The sequence below is a fragment of the Arabidopsis thaliana genome (assembly GCF_000001735.4).
Source record: "Arabidopsis thaliana chromosome 1 sequence".
Lineage (NCBI taxonomy): Eukaryota > Viridiplantae > Streptophyta > Magnoliopsida > Brassicales > Brassicaceae > Arabidopsis > Arabidopsis thaliana.
In genome coordinates, this window is record NC_003070.9 from 12,778,419 (window position 1) to 12,802,392 (window position 23,974).

At 33.3% G+C, this 23,974-nt stretch overlaps 12 protein-coding genes and 6 pseudogenes across 18 annotated transcripts; 11 read left to right on the forward strand and 7 right to left on the reverse strand.

Moving 5' to 3' along the window:
• Nucleotides 1–337: 337 nt before the first annotated feature.
• On the forward strand, nt 338–629 carry AT1G34808 (annotated as a pseudogene). The gene has a single exon.
• Nucleotides 630–1,573: 944 nt separating this feature from the next.
• On the reverse strand, nt 1,574–1,852 carry AT1G34810 (Plant thionin family protein; the record flags this gene model as incomplete). The annotated part of the gene is made up of 1 exon (NM_001084185.1): nt 1,574–1,852. One exon carries the CDS (start codon nt 1,850–1,852, stop codon nt 1,574–1,576), a length of 279 nt encoding a protein of 92 aa, NP_001077654.1.
• Nucleotides 1,853–2,707: 855 nt separating this feature from the next.
• Nucleotides 2,708–3,348, forward strand: AT1G34812 (uncharacterized protein; the record flags this gene model as incomplete). Its single annotated transcript, NM_001333126.1, is given in 3 exon segments — nt 2,708–2,903; nt 2,915–3,210; nt 3,265–3,348. The coding sequence occupies 3 exon segments, from the start codon at nt 2,708–2,710 to the stop codon at nt 3,346–3,348; spliced, it is 576 nt and encodes a 191-aa protein (NP_001321024.1).
• Nucleotides 3,349–3,752: 404 nt separating this feature from the next.
• Nucleotides 3,753–4,044, forward strand: AT1G34813 (annotated as a pseudogene). Its single transcript has one exon.
• Nucleotides 4,045–4,987: 943 nt separating this feature from the next.
• Nucleotides 4,988–5,266, reverse strand: AT1G34815 (Plant thionin family protein; the record flags this gene model as incomplete). Its single annotated transcript, NM_001084186.1, has 1 exon — nt 4,988–5,266. The coding sequence occupies one exon, from the start codon at nt 5,264–5,266 to the stop codon at nt 4,988–4,990; it is 279 nt and encodes a 92-aa protein (NP_001077655.1).
• Nucleotides 5,267–6,117: 851 nt separating this feature from the next.
• AT1G34817 (uncharacterized protein) lies at nt 6,118–6,758 on the forward strand (the record flags this gene model as incomplete). Its single annotated transcript, NM_001333127.1, is given in 3 exon segments — nt 6,118–6,313; nt 6,325–6,620; nt 6,675–6,758. The coding sequence occupies 3 exon segments, from the start codon at nt 6,118–6,120 to the stop codon at nt 6,756–6,758; spliced, it is 576 nt and encodes a 191-aa protein (NP_001321025.1).
• Nucleotides 6,759–7,162: 404 nt separating this feature from the next.
• On the forward strand, nt 7,163–7,454 carry AT1G34818 (annotated as a pseudogene). The gene has a single exon.
• Nucleotides 7,455–8,398: 944 nt separating this feature from the next.
• AT1G34820 (Plant thionin family protein) lies at nt 8,399–8,677 on the reverse strand (the record flags this gene model as incomplete). The annotated part of the gene is made up of 1 exon (NM_001084187.1): nt 8,399–8,677. The coding sequence occupies one exon, from the start codon at nt 8,675–8,677 to the stop codon at nt 8,399–8,401; it is 279 nt and encodes a 92-aa protein (NP_001077656.1).
• An 854-nt stretch (nt 8,678–9,531) lies between these two features.
• Nucleotides 9,532–10,172, forward strand: AT1G34822 (uncharacterized protein; the record flags this gene model as incomplete). The annotated part of the gene is given in 3 exon segments (NM_001333128.1): nt 9,532–9,727; nt 9,739–10,034; nt 10,089–10,172. 3 exon segments carry the CDS (start codon nt 9,532–9,534, stop codon nt 10,170–10,172), a joined length of 576 nt encoding a protein of 191 aa, NP_001322508.1.
• A 404-nt stretch (nt 10,173–10,576) lies between these two features.
• Nucleotides 10,577–10,868, forward strand: AT1G34823 (annotated as a pseudogene). Its single transcript has one exon.
• An 835-nt stretch (nt 10,869–11,703) lies between these two features.
• On the reverse strand, nt 11,704–12,187 carry AT1G34825 (Plant thionin family protein). The gene has a single exon (NM_001084188.2). It carries the CDS (start codon nt 12,089–12,091, stop codon nt 11,813–11,815), a length of 279 nt encoding a protein of 92 aa, NP_001077657.1. The 5' UTR covers nt 12,092–12,187; the 3' UTR covers nt 11,704–11,812.
• A 758-nt stretch (nt 12,188–12,945) lies between these two features.
• On the forward strand, nt 12,946–13,466 carry AT1G34827 (uncharacterized protein; the record flags this gene model as incomplete). Its single annotated transcript, NM_001333129.1, is given in 2 exon segments — nt 12,946–13,141; nt 13,153–13,466. The coding sequence occupies 2 exon segments, from the start codon at nt 12,946–12,948 to the stop codon at nt 13,464–13,466; spliced, it is 510 nt and encodes a 169-aa protein (NP_001322510.1).
• Nucleotides 13,467–13,990: 524 nt separating this feature from the next.
• Nucleotides 13,991–14,282, forward strand: AT1G34828 (annotated as a pseudogene). Its single transcript has one exon.
• Nucleotides 14,283–15,117: 835 nt separating this feature from the next.
• On the reverse strand, nt 15,118–15,605 carry AT1G34830 (Plant thionin family protein). Its single transcript, NM_001084189.2, has one exon. The coding sequence runs from the start codon at nt 15,503–15,505 to the stop codon at nt 15,227–15,229; it is 279 nt and encodes a 92-aa protein (NP_001077658.1). The 5' UTR covers nt 15,506–15,605; the 3' UTR covers nt 15,118–15,226.
• A 1,800-nt stretch (nt 15,606–17,405) lies between these two features.
• AT1G34836 lies at nt 17,406–17,697 on the forward strand (annotated as a pseudogene). Its single transcript has one exon.
• An 868-nt stretch (nt 17,698–18,565) lies between these two features.
• AT1G34840 (Plant thionin family protein) lies at nt 18,566–18,829 on the reverse strand (the record flags this gene model as incomplete). The annotated part of the gene is made up of 1 exon (NM_001084190.1): nt 18,566–18,829. The coding sequence occupies one exon, from the start codon at nt 18,827–18,829 to the stop codon at nt 18,566–18,568; it is 264 nt and encodes an 87-aa protein (NP_001077659.1).
• A 3,060-nt stretch (nt 18,830–21,889) lies between these two features.
• On the reverse strand, nt 21,890–22,153 carry AT1G34850 (Plant thionin family protein; the record flags this gene model as incomplete). Its single annotated transcript, NM_001084191.1, has 1 exon — nt 21,890–22,153. One exon carries the CDS (start codon nt 22,151–22,153, stop codon nt 21,890–21,892), a length of 264 nt encoding a protein of 87 aa, NP_001077660.1.
• Nucleotides 22,154–23,008: 855 nt separating this feature from the next.
• AT1G34855 (uncharacterized protein) lies at nt 23,009–23,649 on the forward strand (the record flags this gene model as incomplete). The annotated part of the gene is given in 3 exon segments (NM_001333130.1): nt 23,009–23,204; nt 23,216–23,511; nt 23,566–23,649. 3 exon segments carry the CDS (start codon nt 23,009–23,011, stop codon nt 23,647–23,649), a joined length of 576 nt encoding a protein of 191 aa, NP_001321233.1.
• Nucleotides 23,650–23,974: the final 325 nt, after the last annotated feature.

Below are 23,974 nucleotides of genomic sequence, written 5' to 3' on the forward strand. Positions count from 1 at the left end.
ATTTGTTCATCAAATTCTCAATGAGAAGCAAGAGGCAAACCATGTGTTAGATAAACTGTCCCTTAGAAGACACAAACATCAAAGTGGGAAGAGAAGTATATCTCCTAAGGACATTTCCAACCCTACTTTATTTTAGAGAAAAAACTCTAAATTCTTCTCCAACCCTACTCTATATAGAACTCTAAAATAGAGAAATCAGCAGAATTGTTTTATATATAGAGTGACTATATTTTCTTCTATGTTTTAGAGTTGATTGTTTTATTTATACTTTAATCCTTCAAATTTAATTTAATTGAATCGTCCTTCTCTTCTTTGACTTTCCTTCTCTTCTCTGCCACGTCATCATCCACGTCATCCTTCGCTTCCTCTAAAGAATGCTGAATCCGTTTTCTCACATACGTCTGATGAACCTTATCACCCTTCTCATGTCGCATTTGCGGTGAGCTTTTGGCTGTAAAGGGCGATTGGTGAACACATGAGAAGAACTGTGGGAAATATTGGGTTTGCCGTTTGCGGTTGCGGTTCTGATTTTAAACACAAACGTTTGGGCCTGGTTGTGGGCCTTATCAGACTGGTTTTTTTAATAACAGACTTCTAATTTATCTGTCTCCCAGACTTTGTTCTTTTAAATTTGGGCATCTTTTTCTCTTCGCTTATGGAGTATCTATTTACTTTAGAATAATAATACAATGTGGTATCTAATTGTTCTAAATTAGGAACACAAAGTCTACCATTACATTTTTCATCTCTATATTAGTTAATAACACAAATGTATAAATGAGAAAATGGCCTTCATTGTTTATAATAATTACTAGAAATGTAATTCAGAGAAAATTATTATTAATTGTCTCGTTTAAGATAGAATAGGGTTTGAATTTATCAAATATGAAAAACAGATGAATACAAAATTGACCATACATATGCACTTAAATATTCTGATTTCTTTATAGTGTAATCTCATTCAAGAAAAGCTTTGGAAAAATTCCAACAAAAAAAAAACTATTTTATATCTGTGAATAATTAAACCCCTGAATTTTTTTTATTCTAATTGGAAAATTGGAAAATCAACTGATCTATTTGTGTATTTTTCTTCTTGAATTAATTGAGAAATTAACTAATATGTTGTTATTTGTTTGTATTTATCTTATATAATTCAACATTTAACATTTTTTTTTTTTAACTGGTACATTGTATGATTGTTAGTTTGTTACTGAATTGTAGTTGTTTTTTCTTACATTAAAAATTTGAGTTTGTCACTAAGTTTTGCAACAGTTGTTGATGATAAGTCATATTTTTATTCTTTTAAATTCAAGGCCAAATATTTGATATATATGTTGGTCGAAAGACTTAATATATAGCCAACGTATGTATTTGGGTTGATCTAGCTAGTTTGGTTAAATCGAAATACTCTCTAGACCAATGTTTTGTTGACATAAACGTTTGTTTTAATATGCATCAAAAATTAAAGGAAGAAATTATTTTATAAGAATAATGAATTGATCACGTACTTACATATTTTTATATTGTTATGTTATAATCATGAAAAAAACAAATCATTAGGAGTTTTCATAATTCAGAATTGGCAATACTTAGGCGCCCATCTACAGATTCGTGAGCTTCCCTTTGGAGAAGGAACAAACCACTTTTCATCACTGAATAATTGATTGTTGCAGATTTTCTTGCAAGCTTCATCACAAATTTCAGGAGTAGTTTTTTTCGCCGCTTTCAAGCACTCGTTTTGTGCACAATGTTTCACACACATTGTTATACTGTTTGATTGAGCAATGTGTGCTGAAAACATCATCGTCAATATAATTACGATTATTAAAACACTGCATGTTTGAATCCCCATAACGTATCGTTTTTAAGTATTAGTGATGATTTAATACAAATGAGTATTACAAAATGTTTTACTCCTTGTTTATATTTGTGAAGAAGATGATTTGGTGGGTAATGTTGGGTTAGTCTTGGTGATTTATATAGTGAAACTAATGTTGTCCATTTTTAGCAATTGTTTTAAATATGTTTCTTGTTTCTCTCTCTAGCAAACAAATTCTGTAGAGTTTCGTTGTGCTTTACTTTTTTAGTTGTCCAAACAAATTATTGCTATGAAAAGAGATCGTAGCTTGCAGATGTACCCATATGCCATTTTGGTTTTCTTTTGTAGTCACATGTTGTTAAGAGTTGTTACGAATATTTATTTGTAGAGCAGCATAGATCTATTAGATTAAATCTATTAAATGGTTCAGTGATATATGTGAATATGAATACAGTAACGGTTCCAATCGCCTCTATTTTCTCTCTTAGACACCATTTTCAAGACACGCCAAGTGCAAGTGGGAAGGAAGATTGCTTGAAGAAGAAGATATTTTTAGGATCTATAAATATCTTTAACAGACTCTGTTCTATTATAAATAAGGAGAGAGATCGATTTAGAGGGATTATGCTTTTGATGTTGTGAGAGTTTTTTTTGTTAGACTTTGGCCAAGCGATGTGCTTGAGGAGAGATTAATGTTGATCTCTATGTTATCGTGAGGTTGAATGTTCAGGCGAATGATAATGTTTCTGGATTTGCATTGGTTATTGTTTTGATAATCAGTCGGATCATCTTTCTATTTGAGTATTGTATTTGAAATTGGAGTTTGGGATATCAACAACTTGACATTGGTGCAGTGAAACTGATTTTGGTCAAACGTTATGATGGATAATGATGCTGCGAAAAAACAATTGGAGTTTCTCTAGGGCGGATTCAAGTTACTATGCCAATCCGGAGGTGCAATTTTTGGAGTTGTTGACTTCGATGGAGGAAACCTTGAAGCAAGTGGTTTGCGCAGTAGAGAGGATTGAATCTCGATCGATTTCAGATGACATTAGACAGCTGGACCTCCGGATCTTCACTAAAGGTAATCCGAAGAGGGGATTGCGATGACTGAAGCTCAATTTCTTGGTGGTGACTATAGTGAGAAAGACAAGTTGGCGTGTGTTTCTGGTTTTTTTGGTGGTCAAGCAAAATTTTGGTTCCACAAGGAACTATCGTGGATTCCGTTCCATAGTTGGAGCCAGGTGAAGGATGGTTTATTGTTAACGTTTGGAAACAATCGGGACAAAAAGCGAGTACTTATGGAACTCGATCTTGAAATGAAACATTGGATCAAAGATTTTGATCGCAAGAGGGAGGCACATAAATTTCTTGAATCAGAAGCTATCGTTGTAAGCGCATCAAGTTAGGAGATAGTTTCGAACAAAAATGTTGAAGCAATTCAGGATACTGAATTGTCGGGTGGAGGTGACTTGATTGACAAAGATTCACCGATTCAGGAGATCGCTCAAGTTCAAAGAAGGAATTGATTGAGTCATTGGTTGTTTTTGAGAAATTGCAAGGTGCATTTGTAAAGAACAATCGGGTATATCCACCATTTGTTCATCAAATTCTCAATGAGAAGCAAGAGGCAAACCATGTGTTAGATAAACTGTCCCTTAGAAGACACAAACATCAAAGTGGGAAGAGAAGTATATCTCCTAAGGACATTTCCAACCCTACTTTATTTTAGAGAAAAAACTCTAAATTCTTCTCCAACCCTACTCTATATAGAACTCTAAAATAGAAAAATCAGCAGAATTGTTTTATATATAGAGTGACTATATTTTCTTCTATGTTTTAGAGTTGATTGTTTTATTTATACTTTAGTCCTTCAAATTTAATTTAATTGAATCGTCCTTCTCTTCTTTGACTTTCCTTCTCTTCTCTGCCACGTCATCATCCACGTCATCCTTCGCTTCCTCTAAAGAATGCTGAATCCGTTTTCTCACATACGTCTGATGAACCTTATCACCCTTCTCATGTCGCATTTGCGGTGAGCTTTTGGCTGTAAAGGGCGATTGGTGAACACATGAGAAGAACTGTGGGAAATATTGGGTTTGCCGTTTGCGGTTGCGGTTCTGATTTTAAACACAAACGTTTGGGCCTGGTTGTGGGCCTTATCAGACTGGTTTTTTTAATAACAGACTTCTAATTTATCTGTCTCCCAGACTTTGTTCTTTTAAATTTGGGCATCTTTTTCTCTTCGCTTATGGAGTATCTATTTACTTTAGAATAATAATACAATGTGGTATCTAATTGTTCTAAATTAGGAACACAAAGTCTACCATTACATTTTTCATCTCTATATTAGTTAATAACACAAATGTATAAATGAGAAAATGGCCTTCATTGTTTATAATAATTACTAGAAATGTAATTCAGAGAAAATTATTATTAATTGTCTCGTTTAAGATAGAATAGGGTTTGAATTTATCAAATATGAAAAACAGATGAATACAAAATTGACCATACATATGCACTTAAATATTCTGATTTCTTTATAGTGTAATCTCATTCAAGAAAAGCTTTGGAAAAATTCCAACAAAAAAAAAACTATTTTATATCTGTTAATAATTAAACCCCTGAATTTTTTTTATTCTAATTGGAAAATTGGAAAATCAACTGATCTATTTGTGTATTTTTCTTCTTGAATTAATTGAGAAATTAACTAATATGTTGTTATTTGTTTGTATTTATCTTATATAATTCAACATTTAACATTTTTTTTTTTAACTGGTACATTGTATGATTGTTAGTTTGTTACTGAATTGTAGTTGTTTTTTCTTACATTAAAAATTTGAGTTTGTCACTAAGTTTTGCAACAGTTGTTGATGATAAGTCATATTTTTATTCTTTTAAATTCAAGGCCAAATATTTGATATATATGTTGGTCGAAAGACTTAATATATAGCCAACGTATGTATTTGGGTTGATCTAGCTAGTTTGGTTAAATCGAAATACTCTATAGACCAATGTTTTGTTGACATAAACGCTTGTTTTAATATGCATCAAAAATTAAAGGAAGAAATTATTTTATAAGAATAATGAATTGATCACGTACTTACATATTTTTATATTGTTATGTTATAATCATGAAAAAAACAAATCATTAGGAGTTTTCATAATTCAGAATTGGCAATACTTAGGCGCCCATCTACAGATTCGTGAGCTTCCCTTTGGAGAAGGAACAAACCACTTTTCATCACTGAATAATTGATTGTTGCAGATTTTCTTGCAAGCTTCATCACAAATTTCAGGAGTAGTTTTTTTCGCCGCTTTCAAGCACTCGTTTTGTGCACAATGTTTCACACACATTGTTATACTGTTTGATTGAGCAATGTGTGCTGAAAACATCATCGTCAATATAATTACGATTATTAAAACACTGCATGTTTGAATCCCCATAACGTATCGTTTTTAAGTATTAGTGATGATTTAATACAAATGAGTATTACAAAATGTTTTACTCCTTGTTTATATTTGTGAAGAAGATGATTTGGTGGGTAATGTTGGGTTAGTCTTGGTGATTTATATAGTGAAACTAATGTTGTCCATTTTTAGCAATTGTTTTAAATATTTTTTTTGTTTCTCTAGCAAACAAATTCTGTAGAGTTTCGTTGTGCTTTACTTTTTTAGTTGTCCAAACAAATTATTGCTATGAAAAGAGATCGTAGCTTGCAGATGTACCCATATGCCATTTTGGTTTTCTTTTGTAGTCACATGTTGTTAAGAGTTGTTACGAATATTTATTTGTAGAGCAGCATAGATCTATTAGATTAAATCTATTAAATGGTTCAGTGATATATGTGAATATGAATACAGTAACGGTTCCAATCGCCTCTATTTTCTCTCTTAGACACCATTTTCAAGACACGCCAAGTGCAAGTGGGAAGGAAGATTGCTTGAAGAAGAAGATATTTTTAGGATCTATAAATATCTTTAACAGACTCTGTTCTATTATAAATAAGGAGAGAGATCGATTTAGAGGGATTATGCTTTTGATGTTGTGAGAGTTTTTTTTGTTAGACTTTGGCCAAGCGATGTGCTTGAGGAGAGATTAATGTTGATCTCTATGTTATCGTGAGGTTGAATGTTCAGGCGAATGATAATGTTTCTGGATTTGCATTGGTTATTGTTTTGATAATCAGTCGGATCATCTTTCTATTTGAGTATTGTATTTGAAATTGGAGTTTGGGATATCAACAACTTGACATTGGTGCAGTGAAACTGGTTTTGGTCAAACGTTATGATGGATAATGATGCTGCGAAAAAACAATTGGAGTTTCTCTAGGGCGGATTCAAGTTACTATGCCAATCCGGAGGTGCAATTTTTGGAGTTGTTGACTTCGATGGAGGAAACCTTGAAGCAAGTGGTTTGCGCAGTAGAGAGGATTGAATCTCGATCGATTTCAGATGACATTAGACAGCTGGACCTCCGGATCTTCACTAAAGGTAATCCGAAGAGGGGATTGCGATGACTGAAGCTCAATTTCTTGGTGGTGACTATAGTGAGAAAGACAAGTTGGCGTGTGTTTCTGGTTTTTTTGGTGGTCAAGCAAAATTTTGGTTCCACAAGGAACTATCGTGGATTCCGTTCCATAGTTGGAGCCAGGTGAAGGATGGTTTATTGTTAACGTTTGGAAACAATCGGGACAAAAAGCGAGTACTTATGGAACTCGATCTTGAAATGAAACATTGGATCAAAGATTTTGATCGCAAGAGGGAGGCACATAAATTTCTTGAATCAGAAGCTATCGTTGTAAGCGCATCAAGTTAGGAGATAGTTTCGAACAAAAATGTTGAAGCAATTCAGGATACTGAATTGTCGGGTGGAGGTGACTTGATTGACAAAGATTCACCGATTCAGGAGATCGCTCAAGTTCAAAGAAGGAATTGATTGAGTCATTGGTTGTTTTTGAGAAATTGCAAGGTGCATTTGTAAAGAACAATCGGGTATATCCACCATTTGTTCATCAAATTCTCAATGAGAAGCAAGAGGCAAACCATGTGTTAGATAAACTGTCCCTTAGAAGACACAAACATCAAAGTGGGAAGAGAAGTATATCTCCTAAGGACATTTCCAACCCTACTTTATTTTAGAGAAAAAACTCTAAATTCTTCTCCAACCCTACTCTATATAGAACTCTAAAATAGAAAAATCAGCAGAATTGTTTTATATATAGAGTGACTATATTTTCTTCTATGTTTTAGAGTTGATTGTTTTATTTATACTTTAGTCCTTCAAATTTAATTTAATTGAATCGTCCTTCTCTTCTTTGACTTTCCTTCTCTTCTCTGCCACGTCATCATCCACGTCATCCTTCGCTTCCTCTAAAGAATGCTGAATCCGTTTTCTCACATACGTCTGATGAACCTTATCACCCTTCTCGTGTCGCATTTTCGGTGAGCTTTTGGCTGTCAAGGGCGATTGGTGAACACATGAGAAGAACTGTGGGAAATATTGGGTTTGCCGTTTGCGGTCGCGGTTCTGATTTTAAACACAAACGTTTGGGTCTGATTGTTGGCCTTACCCGACTGGTTTTTTTAATAGCAGACTTCTAATTTATCTGTCTCCCAGACTTTGTTCTTTTAAATTTGGGCATCTTTTTCTTTTCGCTTATGGAGTATCTATTTACTTTAGAATAATAATACAATGTGGTATCTAATTGTTCCAAATTAGGAACACGAAGTCTACCATTACATTTTTCATCTCTATATTAGTTAATAACACAAATGTATAAATGAGAAAATTGCCTTCATTGTTTATAATAATTACTACAAATGTAATTCAAAGAAAATTATCATTAATTGTTTCGTTTAAGATAGAATAGGGTTTGAATTTATCAAATATGAAAAACAGATCAATACAAAATTGACCATACATATGCACTTAAATATTCTGATTTCTTTATAGTGTAATCTCATTCAAGAAAAGCTTTGGAAAAATTCCAACAAAAAAAGAACTATTTTATATCTGTCAATAATTAAACCCCTGAATTTTTTTTATTCTAATTGGAAAATTGGAAAATCAACTGATCTATTTGTGTATTTTTCTTCTTGAATTAATTGAGAAATTAACTAAGATGTTGCTATTTGTTTGTATTTATCCTATATAATTCAACATTTAATATTTTTTTGTTTTTACTGGTACATTGTATGATTGTTAGTTTGTTACTGAATTGCAGTTGTTTTTTCTTACATTAAAAATTTTAGTTTGTAAATAAGTTTTGCAACAGTTGTTGATGATAAGTCATATTTTTATTCTTTTAAATTCAAGGCCAAATATTTGATATATATGTTGGTCGAAAGACTTAATATATAGCCAATGTATGTATTTGGGTTGATCTAGCTAGTTTGGTTAAATCGAAATACTCTATAGACCAATGTTTTGTTGACATAAACGCTTGTTTTAATATGCATCAAAAATTAAAGGAAGAAATTATTTTATAAGAATAATGAATTGATTACGTACTTACATATTTTTATATTGTTATGTTATAATCATGAAAAAAACATATCATTAGGAGTTTTCATAATTCAGAATTGGCAATACTTAGGCGCCCATCTACAGATTCGGGAGCTTCCCTTTGGAGCAGGAACAAACCACTTTTCATCACCGAATAATTGATTGTTGCAGATTTTCTTGCAAGCTTCATCACAAATTTCAGGAGTAGGTTTTTTCGCCGCTTTCAAGCACTCGTTTTGTGCACAATGTTTCACACACATTGTTATACTGTTTGATTGAGCAATGTGTGCTGAAAACATCATCGTCAATATAGCTACGATTATTAAAACACTGCATGTTTGAATCCCCATAACGTATCGTTTTTAAGTATTAGTGATGATTTAATACAAATGAGTATTACAAAATGTTTTACTCCTTGTTTATATTTGTGAAGAAGATGATTTGGTGGGTAATGTTGGGTTAGTCTTGGTGATTTATATAGTGAAACTAATGTTGTCCATTTTTAGCAATTGTTTTAAATATGTTTCTTGTTTCTCTCTCTAGCAAACAAATTCTGTAGAGTTTCGTTGTGCTTTACTTTTTTAGTTGTCCAAACAAATTATTGCTATGAAAAGAGATCGTAGCTTACAGATGTACCCATATGCCATTTTGGTTTTCTTTTGTAGTCACATGTTGTTAAGAGTTGTTACGAATATTTATTTGTAGAGCAGCATAGCTCTATTAGATTAAATCTATTAAATGGTTCAGTGATATATGTGAATATGACTACAGTAACGGTTCCAATCGCCTCTATTTTCTCTCTTAGACACCATTTTCAAGACACGCCAAGTTCAAGTGGGAAGGAAGATTGCTTGAAGAAGAAGATATTTTTAGGATCTATAAATATCTTTAACAGACTCTGTTCTATTATAAATAAGGAGAGAGATCGATTTAGAGGGATTATGCTTTTGATGTTGTGAGAGTTTTTTTGTTAGACTTTGGCCAAGCGATGTGCTTGAGGAGAGATTAATGTTGATCTCTATGTTATCGTGAGGTTGAATGTTCAGGCGAATGATAATGTTTCTGGATTTGCATTGGTTATTGTTTTGACAATCAGTCGGATCATCTTTCTATTTGAGTATTGTATTTGAAATTGGAGTTTGGGATATCAACAACTTGACATTGGTGCAGTGAAACTGGTTTTGGTCAAACGTTATGATGGATAATGATGCTGCGAAAAAACAATTGGAGTTTCTCTAGGGCGGATTCAAGTTACTATGCCAATCCGGAGGTGCAATTTTTGGAGTTGTTGACTTCGATGGAGGAAACCTTGAAGCAAGTGGTTTGCGCAGTAGAGAGGATTGAATCTCGATCGATTTCAGATGACATTAGACAGCTGGACCTCCGGATCTTCACTAAAGGTAATCCGAAGAGGGGATTGCGATGACTGAAGCTCAATTTCTTGGTGGTGACTATAGTGAGAAAGACAAGTTGGCGTGTGTTTCTGGTTTTTTTGGTGGTCAAGCAAAATTTTGGTTCCACAAGGAACTATCGTGGATTCCGTTCCATAGTTGGAGCCAGGTGAAGGATGGTTTATTGTTAACGTTTGGAAACAATCGGGACAAAAAGCGAGTACTTATGGAACTCGATCTTGAAATGAAACATTGGATCAAAGATTTTGATCGCAAGAGGGAGGCACATAAATTTCTTGAATCAGAAGCTATCGTTGTAAGCGCATCAAGTTAGGAGATAGTTTCGAACAAAAATGTTGAAGCAATTCAGGATACTGAATTGTCGGGTGGAGGTGACTTGATTGACAAAGATTCACCGATTCAGGAGATCGCTCAAGTTCAAAGAAGGAATTGATTGAGTCATTGGTTGTTTTTGAGAAATTGCAATGTGCATTTGTAAAGAACAATCGGGTATATCCACCATTTGTTCATCAAATTCTCAATGAGAAGCAAGAGGCTAACCATGTGTTAGATAAACTGTCCCTTAGAAGACACAAACATCAAAGTGAGAAGAGAAGTATATCTCCTAAGGACATTTCCAACCCTACTTTATTTTAGAAATAAAACTCTAAATTTTTCTCCAACCCTACTCTATATAGAACTCTAAAATAGAGAAATCAGCAGAATTGTTTTATATATAGAGTGACTATATTTTCTTCTATGTTTTAGAGTTGATTGTTTTATTTATACTTTAGTCCTTCAAATTTAATTTAATTGAACCGTCCTTCTCTTCTTTGACTTTCCTTCTCTTCTCTGCCACGTTATCATCCACGTCATCCTTCGCTTCCTCTAAAGAATGCTGAATCCGTTTTCTCACATACGTCTGATGAACCTTATCACCCTTCTCGTGTGGCATTTGCGGTGAGCTTTTGGCTGTAAAGGGCGATTGGTGAACACATGAGAAGAACTGTGGGAAATATTGGGTTTGCCGTTTGCGATTAGGGTTCTGATTTTAAACACAAACGTTTGGGCCTGGTTGTGGGCCTTATCCGACTGGTTTTTTTAATAGCAGACTTCTAATTTATCTGTCTCCAAAACTTTGTTCTTTTAAATTTGGGCATCTTTTGCTCTTCGCTTATGGAGTATCTATTTACTTTAGAATAATAATACAATGTGGTATCTAATTGTTCCAAATTAGGAACACGAAGTCTACCATTACATTTTTCATCTCTATATTAGTTAATAACACAAAGGTATAAATGAGAAAATGGCCTTCATTGTTTATAATAATTACTACAAATGTAATTCAGAGAAAATTATCATTAATTGTCTCGTTTAAGATAGAATAGGGTTTGAATTTATCAAATATGAAAAACAGATCAATACAAAATTGACCATACATATGCACTTAAATATTCTGATTTCTTTATAGTGTAATCTCATTCAAGAAAAGCTTTAGAAAAATTCCAACAAAAAAAGAACTATTTTATATCTGTCAATAATTAAACCCCTGAATTTTTTTTATTCTAATTGGAAAATTGGAAAATCAACTGATCTATTTGTGTATTTTTCTTCTTGAATTAATTGAGAAATTAACTAAGATGTTGCTATTTGTTTGTATTTATCCTATATAATTCAACATTTAATATTTTTTTGTTTTTACTGGTACATTGTATGATTGTTAGTTTGTTACTGAATTGCAGTTGTTTTTTCTTACATTAAAAATTTTAGTTTGTAAATAAGTTTTGCAACAGTTGTTGATGATAAGTCATATTTTTATTCTTTTAAATTCAAGGCCAAATATTTGATATATATGTTGGTCGAAAGACTTAATATATAGCCAATGTATGTATTTGGGTTGATCTAGCTAGTTTGGTTAAATCGAAATACTCTATAGACCAATGTTTTGTTGACATAAACGCTTGTTTTAATATGCATCAAAAATTAAAGGAAGAAATTATTTTATAAGAATAATGAATTGATTACGTACTTACATATTTTTATATTGTTATGTTATAATCATGAAAAAAACATATCATTAGGAGTTTTCATAATTCAGAATTGGCAATACTTAGGCGCCCATCTACAGATTCGGGAGCTTCCCTTTGGAGCAGGAACAAACCACTTTTCATCACCGAATAATTGATTGTTGCAGATTTTCTTGCAAGCTTCATCACAAATTTCAGGAGTAGGTTTTTTCGCCGCTTTCAAGCACTCGTTTTGTGCACAATGTTTCACACACATTGTTATACTGTTTGATTGAGCAATGTGTGCTGAAAACATCATCGTCAATATAGCTACGATTATTAAAACACTGCATGTTTGAATCCCCATAACGTATCGTTTTTAAGTATTAGTGATGATTTAATACAAATGAGTATTACAAAATGTTTTACTCCTTGTTTATATTTGTGAAGAAGATGATTTGGTGGGTAATGTTGGGTTAGTCTTGGTGATTTATATAGTGAAACTAATGTTGTCCATTTTTAGCAATTGTTTTAAATATGTTTCTTGTTTCTCTCTCTAGCAAACAAATTCTGTAGAGTTTCGTTGTGCTTTACTTTTTTAGTTGTCCAAACAAATTATTGCTATGAAAAGAGATCGTAGCTTACAGATGTACCCATATGCCATTTTGGTTTTCTTTTGTAGTCACATGTTGTTAAGAGTTGTTACGAATATTTATTTGTAGAGCAGCATAGCTCTATTAGATTAAATCTATTAAATGGTTCAGTGATATATGTGAATATGACTACAGTAACGGTTCCAATCGCCTCTATTTTCTCTCTTAGACACCATTTTCAAGACACGCCAAGTTCAAGTGGGAAGGAAGATTGCTTGAAGAAGAAGATATTTTTAGGATCTATAAATATCTTTAACAGACTCTGTTCTATTATAAATAAGGAGAGAGATCGATTTAGAGGGATTATGCTTTTGATGTTGTGAGAGTTTTTTTGTTAGACTTTGGCCAAGCGATGTGCTTGAGGAGAGATTAATGTTGATCTCTATGTTATCGTGAGGTTGAATGTTCAGGCGAATGATAATGTTTCTGGATTTGCATTGGTTATTGTTTTGATAATCAGTCGGATCATCTTTCTATTTGAGTATTGTATTTGAAATTGGAGTTTGGGATATCAACAACTTGACATTGGTGCAGTGAAACTGGTTTTGGTCAAACGTTATGATGGATAATGATGCTGCGAAAAAACAATTGGAGTTTCTCTAGGGCGGATTCAAGTTACTATGCCAATCCGGAGGTGCAATTTTTGGAGTTGTTGACTTCGATGGAGGAAACCTTGAAGCAAGTGGTTTGCGCAGTAGAGAGGATTGAATCTCGATCGATTTCAGATGACATTAGACAGCTGGACCTCCGGATCTTCACTAAAGGTAATCCGAAGAGGGGATTGCGATGACTGAAGCTCAATTTCTTGGTGGTGACTATAGTGAGAAAGACAAGTTGGCGTGTGTTTCTGGTTTTTTTGGTGGTCAAGCAAAATTTTGGTTCCACAAGGAACTATCGTGGATTCCGTTCCATAGTTGGAGCCAGGTGAAGGATGGTTTATTGTTAACGTTTGGAAACAATCGGGACAAAAAGCGAGTACTTATGGAACTCGATCTTGAAATGAAACATTGGATCAAAGATTTTGATCGCAAGAGGGAGGCACATAAATTTCTTGAATCAGAAGCTATCGTTGTAAGCGCATCAAGTTAGGAGATAGTTTCGAACAAAAATGTTGAAGCAATTCAAGATACAGAGTTGTCGGGTGGAGGTGACTTGATTGACAAAGATTCACCGATTCAGGAGATCGCTCAAGTTCAAAGAAGGAATTGATTGAGTCATTGGTTGTTTTTGAGAAATTGCAAGGTGCATTTGTAAAGAACAATCGGGTATATCCACCATTTGTTCATCAAATTCTCAATGAGAAGCAAGAGGCAAACCATGTGTTAGATAAACTGTCCCTTAGAAGACACAAACATCAAAGTGGGAAGAGAAGTATATCTCCTAAGGACATTTCCAACCCTACTTTATTTTAGAGAAAAAACTCTAAATTCTTCTCCAACCCTACTCTATATAGAACTCTAAAATAGAGAAATCAGCAGAATTGTTTTATATATAGAGTGACTATATTTTCTTCTATGTTTTAGAGTTGATTGTTTTATTTATACTTTAATCCTTCAAATTTAATTTAATTGAATCGTCCTTCTCTTCTTTGACTTTCCTTCTCTTCTCTGCCACGTCATCATCCACGTCATCCTTCGCTTCCTCTAAAGAATGCTGAATCCGTTTTCTCACATACGTCTGATGAACCTTATCACCCTTCTCATGTCGCATTTGCGGTGAGCTTTTGGCTGTAAAGGGCGATTGGTGAACACATGAGAAGAACTGTGGGAAATATTGGGTTTGCCGTTTGCGGTTGCGGTTCTGATTTTAAACACAAACGTTTGGGCCTGGTTGTGGGCCTTATCAGACTGGTTTTTTTAATAACAGACTTCTAATTTATCTGTCTCCCAGACTTTGTTCTTTTAAATTTGGGCATCTTTTTCTCTTCGCTTATGGAGTATCTATTTACTTTAGAATAATAATACAATGTGGTATCTAATTGTTCTAAATTAGGAACACAAAGTCTACCATTACATTTTTCATCTCTATATTAGTTAATAACACAAATGTATAAATGAGAAAATGGCCTTCATTGTTTATAATAATTACTAGAAATGTAATTCAGAGAAAATTATTATTAATTGTCTCGTTTAAGATAGAATAGGGTTTGAATTTATCAAATATGAAAAACAGATGAATACAAAATTGACCATACATATGCACTTAAATATTCTGATTTCTTTATAGTGTAATCTCATTCAAGAAAAGCTTTGGAAAAATTCCAACAAAAAAAAAACTATTTTATATCTGTGAATAATTAAACCCCTGAATTTTTTTTATTCTAATTGGAAAATTGGAAAATCAACTGATCTATTTGTGTATTTTTCTTCTTGAATTAATTGAGAAATTAACTAATATGTTGTTATTTGTTTGTATTTATCTTATATAATTCAACATTTAACATTTTTTTTTTTTAACTGGTACATTGTATGATTGTTAGTTTGTTACTGAATTGTAGTTGTTTTTTCTTACATTAAAAATTTGAGTTTGTCACTAAGTTTTGCAACAGTTGTTGATGATAAGTCATATTTTTATTCTTTTAAATTCAAGGCCAAATATTTGATATATATGTTGGTCGAAAGACTTAATATATAGCCAACGTATGTATTTGGGTTGATCTAGCTAGTTTGGTTAAATCGAAATACTCTCTAGACCAATGTTTTGTTGACATAAACGTTTGTTTTAATATGCATCAAAAATTAAAGGAAGAAATTATTTTATAAGAATAATGAATTGATCACGTACTTACATATTTTTATATTGTTATGTTATAATCATGAAAAAAACAAATCATTAGGAGTTTTCATAATTCAGAATTGGCAATACTTAGGCGCCCATCTACAGATTCGTGAGCTTCCCTTTGGAGAAGGAACAAACCACTTTTCATCACTGAATAATTGATTGTTGCAGATTTTCTTGCAAGCTTCATCACAAATTTCAGGAGTAGTTTTTTTCGCCGCTTTCAAGCACTCGTTTTGTGCACAATGTTTCACACACATTGTTATACTGTTTGATTGAGCAATGTGTGCTGAAAACATCATCGTCAATATAATTACGATTATTAAAACACTGCATGTTTGAATCCCCATAACGTATCGTTTTTAAGTATTAGTGATGATTTAATACAAATGAGTATTACAAAATGTTTTACTCCTTGTTTATATTTGTGAAGAAGATGATTTGGTGGGTAATGTTGGGTTAGTCTTGGTGATTTATATAGTGAAACTAATGTTGTCCATTTTTAGCAATTGTTTTAAATATGTTTCTTGTTTCTCTCTCTAGCAAACAAATTCTGTAGAGTTTCGTTGTGCTTTACTTTTTTAGTTGTCCAAACAAATTATTGCTATGAAAAGAGATCGTAGCTTGCAGATGTACCCATATGCCATTTTGGTTTTCTTTTGTAGTCACATGTTGTTAAGAGTTGTTACGAATATTTATTTGTAGAGCAGCATAGATCTATTAGATTAAATCTATTAAATGGTTCAGTGATATATGTGAATATGAATACAGTAACGGTTCCAATCGCCTCTATTTTCTCTCTTAGACACCATTTTCAAGACACGCCAAGTGCAAGTGGGAAGGAAGATTGCTTGAAGAAGAAGATATTTTTAGGATCTATAAATATCTTTAACAGACTCTGTTCTATTATAAATAAGGAGAGAGATCGATTTAGAGGGATTATGCTTTTGATGTTGTGAGAGTTTTTTTTGTTAGACTTTGGCCAAGCGATGTGTTTGAGGAGAGATTAATGTTGATCTCTATGTTATCGTGAGGTTGAATGTTCAGGCGAATGATAATGTTTCTGGATTTGCATTGGTTATTGTTTTGATAATCAGTCGGATCATCTTTCTATTTGAGTATTGTATTTGAAATTGGAGTTTGGGATATCAACAACTTGACATTGGTGCAGTGAAACTGGTTTTGGTCAAACGTTATGATGGATAATGATGCTGCGAAAAAACAATTGGAGTTTCTCTAGGGCGGATTCAAGTTACTATGCCAATCCGGAGGTGCAATTTTTGGAGTTGTTGACTTCGATGGAGGAAACCTTGAAGCAAGTGGTTTGCGCAGTAGAGAGGATTGAATCTCGATCGATTTCAGATGACATTAGACAGCTGGACCTCCGGATCTTCACTAAAGGTAATCCGAAGAGGGGATTGCGATGACTGAAGCTCAATTTCTTGGTGGTGACTATAGTGAGAAAGACAAGTTGGCGTGTGTTTCTGGTTTTTTTGGTGGTCAAGCAAAATTTTGGTTCCACAAGGAACTATCGTGGATTCCGTTCCATAGTTGGAGCCAGGTGAAGGATGGTTTATTGTTAACGTTTGGAAACAATCGGGACAAAAAGCGAGTACTTATGGAACTCGATCTTGAAATGAAACATTGGATCAAAGATTTTGATCGCAAGAGGGAGGCACATAAATTTCTTGAATCAGAAGCTATCGTTGTAAGCGCATCAAGTTAGGAGATAGTTTCGAACAAAAATGTTGAAGCAATTCAAGATACAGAGTTGTCGGGTGGAGGTGACTTGATTGACAAAGATTCACCGATTCAGGAGATCGCTCAAGTTCAAAGAAGGAATTGATTGAGTCATTGGTTGTTTTTGAGAAATTGCAAGGTGCATTTGTAAAGAACAATCGGGTATATCCACCATTTGTTCATCAAATTCTCAATGAGAAGCAAGAGGCAAACCATGTGTTAGATAAACTGTCCCTTAGAAGACACAAACATCAAAGTGGGAAGAGAAGTATATCTCCTAAGGACATTTCCAACCCTACTTTATTTTAGAGAAAAAACTCTAAATTCTTCTCCAACCCTACTCTATATAGAATTCTAAAATAGAGAAATCAGCAGAATTGTTTTATATATAGAGTGACTATATTTTCTTCTATGTTTTAGAGTTGATTGTTTTATTTATACTTTAGTCCTTCAAATTTAATTTAATTGAATCGTCCTTCTCTTCTTTGACTTTCCTTCTCTTCTCTGCCACGTCATCATCCACGTCATCCTTCGCTTCCTCTAAAGAATGCTGAATCCGTTTTCTCACATACGTCTGATGAACCTTATCACCCTTCTCATGTCGCATTTGCGGTGAGCTTTTGGCTGTAAAGGGCGATTGGTGAACACATGAGAAGAACTGTGGGAAATATTGGGTTTGCCGTTTGCGGTTGCGGTTCTGATTTTAAACACAAACGTTTGGGCCTGGTTGTGGGCCTTATCAGACTAGTTTTTTTAATAGCAGACTTCTAATTTATCTGTCTCCCAGACTTTGTTCTTTTAAATTTGGGCATCTTTTTCTCTTCGCTTATGGAGTATCTATTTACTTTAGAATAATAATACAATGTGGTATCTAATTGTTCTAAATTAGGAACACAAAGTCTACCATTACATTTTTCATCTCTATATTAGTTAATAACACAAATGTATAAATGAGAAAATGGCCTTCATTGTTTATAATAATTACTAGAAATGTAATTCAGAGAAAATTATTATTAATTGTCTCGTTTAAGATAGAATAGGGTTTGAATTTATCAAATATGAAAAACAGATGAATACAAAATTGACCATACATATGCACTTAAATATTCTGATTTCTTATAGTGTAATCTCATTCAAGAAAAGCTTTGGAAAATTGGAAAATCAACTGATCTATTTGTGTATTTTTCTTCTTGAATTAATTGAGAAATTAACTAATATGTTGTTATTTGTTTGTATTTATCTTATATAATTCAACATTTAACATTTTTTTTTTTTAACTGGTACATTGTATGATTGTTAGTTTGTTACTGAATTGCAGTTGTTTTTTCTTACATTAAAAATTTGAGTTTGTAAATAAGTTTTGCAACAGTTGTTGATGATAAGTCATATTTTTATTCTTTTAAATTCAAGGCCAAATATTTGATATATATGTTGGTCGAAAGACTTAATATATAGCCAACGTATGTATTTGGGTTGATCTAGCTAGTTTGGTTAAATCGAAATACTCTCTAGACCAATGTTTTGTTGACATAAACGCTTGTTTTAATATGCATCAAAAATTAAAGGAAGAAATTATTTTATAAGAATAATGAATTGATCACGTACTTACATATTTTTATATTGTTATGTTATAATCATGAAAAAAACAAATCATTAGGAGTTTTCATAATTCAGAATTGGCAATACTTAGGCGCCCATCTACAGATTCGTGAGCTTCCCTTTGGAGAAGGAACAAACCACTTTTCATCACTGAATAATTGATTGTTGCAGATTTTCTTGCAAGCTTCATCACAAATTTCAGGAGTAGTTTTTTTCGCCGCTTTCAAGCACTCGTTTTGTGCACAATGTTTCACACACATTGTTATACTGTTTGATTGAGCAATGTGTGCAAATATAATTACGATTATTAAAACACTGCATGTTTGAATCCCCATAACGTATCGTTTTTAAGTATTAGTGATGATTTAATACAAATGAGTATTACAAAATGTTTTACTCCTTGTTTATATTTGTGAAGAAGATGATTTGGTGGGTAATGTTGGGTTAGTCTTGGTGATTTATATAGTGAAACTAATGTTGTCCATTTTTAGCAATTGTTTTAAATATGTTTCTTGTTTCTCTCTCTAGCAAACAAATTCTGTAGAGTTTCGTTGTGCTTTACTTCTTTAGTTGTCCAAACAAATTATTGCTATGAAAAGAGATCGTAGCTTGCAGATGTACCCATATGCCATTTTGGTTTTCTTTTGTAGTCACATGTTGTTAAGAGTTGTTACGAATATTTATTTGTAGAGCAGCATAGATCTATTAGATTAAATCTATTAAATGGTTCAGTGATATATGTGAATATGAATACAGTAACAGTTCCAATCGCCTCTATTTTCTCTCTTAGACACCATTTTCAAGACACGCCAAGTGCAAGTGGGAAGGAAGATTGCTTGAAGAAGAAGATATTTTTAGGATCTATAAATATCTTTAACAGACTCTGTTCTATTATAAATAAGGAGAGAGATCGATTTAGAGGGATTATGCTTTTGATGTTGTGAGAGTTTTTTTTGTTAGACTTTGGCCAAGCGATGTGCTTGAGGAGAGATTAATGTTGATCTCTATGTTATCGTGAGGTTGAATGTTCAGGTGAATGATAATGTTTCTGGATTTGCATTGGTTATTGTTTTGATAATCAGTCGGATCATCTTTCTATTTGAGTATTGTATTTGAAATTGGAGTTTGGGATATCAACAACTTGACATTGGTGCAGTGAAACTGGTTTTGGTCAAACGTTATGATGGATAATGATGCTGCAAAAAAACAATTGGAGTTTCTCTAGGGCGGATTCAAGTTACTATGCCAATCCGGAGGTGCAATTTTTGGAGATGTTGACTTCGATGGAGGAAACCTTGAAGCAAGTGGTTTGCGCAGTAGAGAGGATTGAATCTCGATCGATTTCAGATGACATTAGACAGCTGGACCTCCGGATCTTCACTAAAGGTAATCCGAAGAGGGGATTGCGATGACTGAAGCTCAATTTCTTGGTGGTGACTATAGTGAGAAAGACAAGTTGGCGTGTGTTTCTGGTTTTTTTGGTGGTCAAGCAAAATTTTGGTTCCACAAGGAACTATCGTGGATTCCGTTCCATAGTTGGAGCCAGGTGAAGGATGGTTTATTGTTAACGTTTGGAAACAATCGGGACAAAAAGCGAGTACTTATGGAACTCGATCTTGAAATGAAACATTGGATCAAAGATTTTGATCGCAAGAGGGAGGCACATAAATTTCTTGAATCAGAAGCTATCGTTGTAAGCGCATCAAGTTAGGAGATAGTTTCGAACAAAAATGTTGAAGCAATTCAAGATACAGAGTTGTCGGGTGGAGGTGACTTGATTGACAAAGATTCACCGATTCAGGAGATCGCTCAAGTTCAAAGAAGGAATTGATTGAGTCATTGGTTGTTTTTGAGAAATTGCAAGGTGCATTTGTAAAGAACAATCGGGTATATCCACCATTTGTTCATCAAATTCTCAATGAGAAGCAAGAGGCAAACCATGTGTTAGATAAACTGTCCCTTAGAAGACACAAACATCAAAGTGGGAAGAGAAGTATATCTCCTAAGGACATTTCCAACCCTACTTTATTTTAGAGAAAAAACTCTAAATTCTTCTCCAACCCTACTCTATATAGAATTCTAAAATAGAGAAATCAGCAGAATTGTTTTATATATAGAGTGACTATATTTTCTTCTATGTTTTAGAGTTGATTGTTTTATTTATACTTTAGTCCTTCAAATTTAATTTAATTGAATCGTCCTTCTCTTCTTTGACTTTCCTTCTCTTCTCTGCCACGTCATCATCCACGTCATCCTTCGCTTCCTCTAAAGAATGCTGAATCCGTTTTCTCACATACGTCTGATGAACCTTATCACCCTTCTCATGTCGCATTTGCGGTGAGCTTTTGGCTGTAAAGGGCGATTGGTGAACACATGAGAAGAACTGTGGGAAATATTGGGTTTGCCGTTTGCGGTTGCGGTTCTGATTTTAAACACAAACGTTTGGGCCTGGTTGTGGGCCTTATCAGACTAGTTTTTTTAATAGCAGACTTCTAATTTATCTGTCTCCCAGACTTTGTTCTTTTAAATTTGGGCATCTTTTTCTCTTCGCTTATGGAGTATCTATTTACTTTAGAATAATAATACAATGTGGTATCTAATTGTTCTAAATTAGGAACACAAAGTCTACCATTACATTTTTCATCTCTATATTAGTTAATAACACAAATGTATAAATGAGAAAATGGCCTTCATTGTTTATAATAATTACTAGAAATGTAATTCAGAGAAAATTATTATTAATTGTCTCGTTTAAGATAGAATAGGGTTTGAATTTATCAAATATGAAAAACAGATGAATACAAAATTGACCATACATATGCACTTAAATATTCTGATTTCTTATAGTGTAATCTCATTCAAGAAAAGCTTTGGAAAATTGGAAAATCAACTGATCTATTTGTGTATTTTTCTTCTTGAATTAATTGAGAAATTAACTAATATGTTGTTATTTGTTTGTATTTATCTTATATAATTCAACATTTAACATTTTTTTTTTTTAACTGGTACATTGTATGATTGTTAGTTTGTTACTGAATTGCAGTTGTTTTTTCTTACATTAAAAATTTGAGTTTGTAAATAAGTTTTGCAACAGTTGTTGATGATAAGTCATATTTTTATTCTTTTAAATTCAAGGCCAAATATTTGATATATATGTTGGTCGAAAGACTTAATATATAGCCAACGTATGTATTTGGGTTGATCTAGCTAGTTTGGTTAAATCGAAATACTCTCTAGACCAATGTTTTGTTGACATAAACGCTTGTTTTAATATGCATCAAAAATTAAAGGAAGAAATTATTTTATAAGAATAATGAATTGATCACGTACTTACATATTTTTATATTGTTATGTTATAATCATGAAAAAAACAAATCATTAGGAGTTTTCATAATTCAGAATTGGCAATACTTAGGCGCCCATCTACAGATTCGTGAGCTTCCCTTTGGAGAAGGAACAAACCACTTTTCATCACTGAATAATTGATTGTTGCAGATTTTCTTGCAAGCTTCATCACAAATTTCAGGAGTAGTTTTTTTCGCCGCTTTCAAGCACTCGTTTTGTGCACAATGTTTCACACACATTGTTATACTGTTTGATTGAGCAATGTGTGCAAATATAATTACGATTATTAAAACACTGCATGTTTGAATCCCCATAACGTATCGTTTTTAAGTATTAGTGATGATTTAATACAAATGAGTATTACAAAATGTTTTACTCCTTGTTTATATTTGTGAAGAAGATGATTTGGTGGGTAATGTTGGGTTAGTCTTGGTGATTTATATAGTGAAACTAATGTTGTCCATTTTTAGCAATTGTTTTAAATATGTTTCTTGTTTCTCTCTCTAGCAAACAAATTCTGTAGAGTTTCGTTGTGCTTTACTTCTTTAGTTGTCCAAACAAATTATTGCTATGAAAAGAGATCGTAGCTTGCAGATGTACCCATATGCCATTTTGGTTTTCTTTTGTAGTCACATGTTGTTAAGAGTTGTTACGAATATTTATTTGTAGAGCAGCATAGATCTATTAGATTAAATCTATTAAATGGTTCAGTGATATATGTGAATATGAATACAGTAACAGTTCCAATCGCCTCTATTTTCTCTCTTAGACACCATTTTCAAGACACGCCAAGTGCAAGTGGGAAGGAAGATTGCTTGAAGAAGAAGATATTTTTAGGATCTATAAATATCTTTAACAGACTCTGTTCTATTATAAATAAGGAGAGAGATCGATTTAGAGGGATTATGCTTTTGATGTTGTGAGAGTTTTTTTTGTTAGACTTTGGCCAAGCGATGTGCTTGAGGAGAGATTAATGTTGATCTCTATGTTATCGTGAGGTTGAATGTTCAGGTGAATGATAATGTTTCTGGATTTGCATTGGTTATTGTTTTGATAATCAGTCGGATCATCTTTCTATTTGAGTATTGTATTTGAAATTGGAGTTTGGGATATCAACAACTTGACATTGGTGCAGTGAAACTGGTTTTGGTCAAACGTTATGATGGATAATGATGCTGCAAAAAAACAATTGGAGTTTCTCTAGGGCGGATTCAAGTTACTATGCCAATCCGGAGGTGCAATTTTTGGAGATGTTGACTTCGATGGAGGAAACCTTGAAGCAAGTGGTTTGCGCAGTAGAGAGGATTGAATCTCGATCGATTTCAGATGACATTAGACAGCTGGACCTCCGGATCTTCACTAAAGGTAATCCGAAGAGGGGATTGCGATGACTGAAGCTCAATTTCTTGGTGGTGACTATAGTGAGAAAGACAAGTTGGCGTGTGTTTCTGGTTTTTTTGGTGGTCAAGCAAAATTTTGGTTCCACAAGGAACTATCGTGGATTCCGTTCCATAGTTGGAGCCAGGTGAAGGATGGTTTATTGTTAACGTTTGGAAACAATCGGGACAAAAAGCGAGTACTTATGGAACTCGATCTTGAAATGAAACATTGGATCAAAGATTTTGATCGCAAGAGGGAGGCACATAAATTTCTTGAATCAGAAGCTATCGTTGTAAGCGCATCAAGTTAGGAGATAGTTTCGAACAAAAATGTTGAAGCAATTCAGGATACTGAATTGTCGGGTGGAGGTGACTTGATTGACAAAGATTCACCGATTCAGGAGATCGCTCAAGTTCAAAGAAGGAATTGATTGAGTCATTGGTTGTTTTTGAGAAATTGCAATGTGCATTTGTAAAGAACAATCGGGTATATCCACCATTTGTTCATCAAATTCTCAATGAGAAGCAAGAGGCTAACCATGTGTTAGATAAACTGTCCCTTAGAAGACACAAACATCAAAGTGAGAAGAGAAGTATATCTCCTAAGGACATTTCCAACCCTACTTTATTTTAGAAATAAAACTCTAAATTTTTCTCCAACCCTACTCTATATAGAACTCTAAAATAGAGAAATCAGCAGAATTGTTTTATATATAGAGTGACTATATTTTCTCCTATGTTTTAGAGTTGATTGTT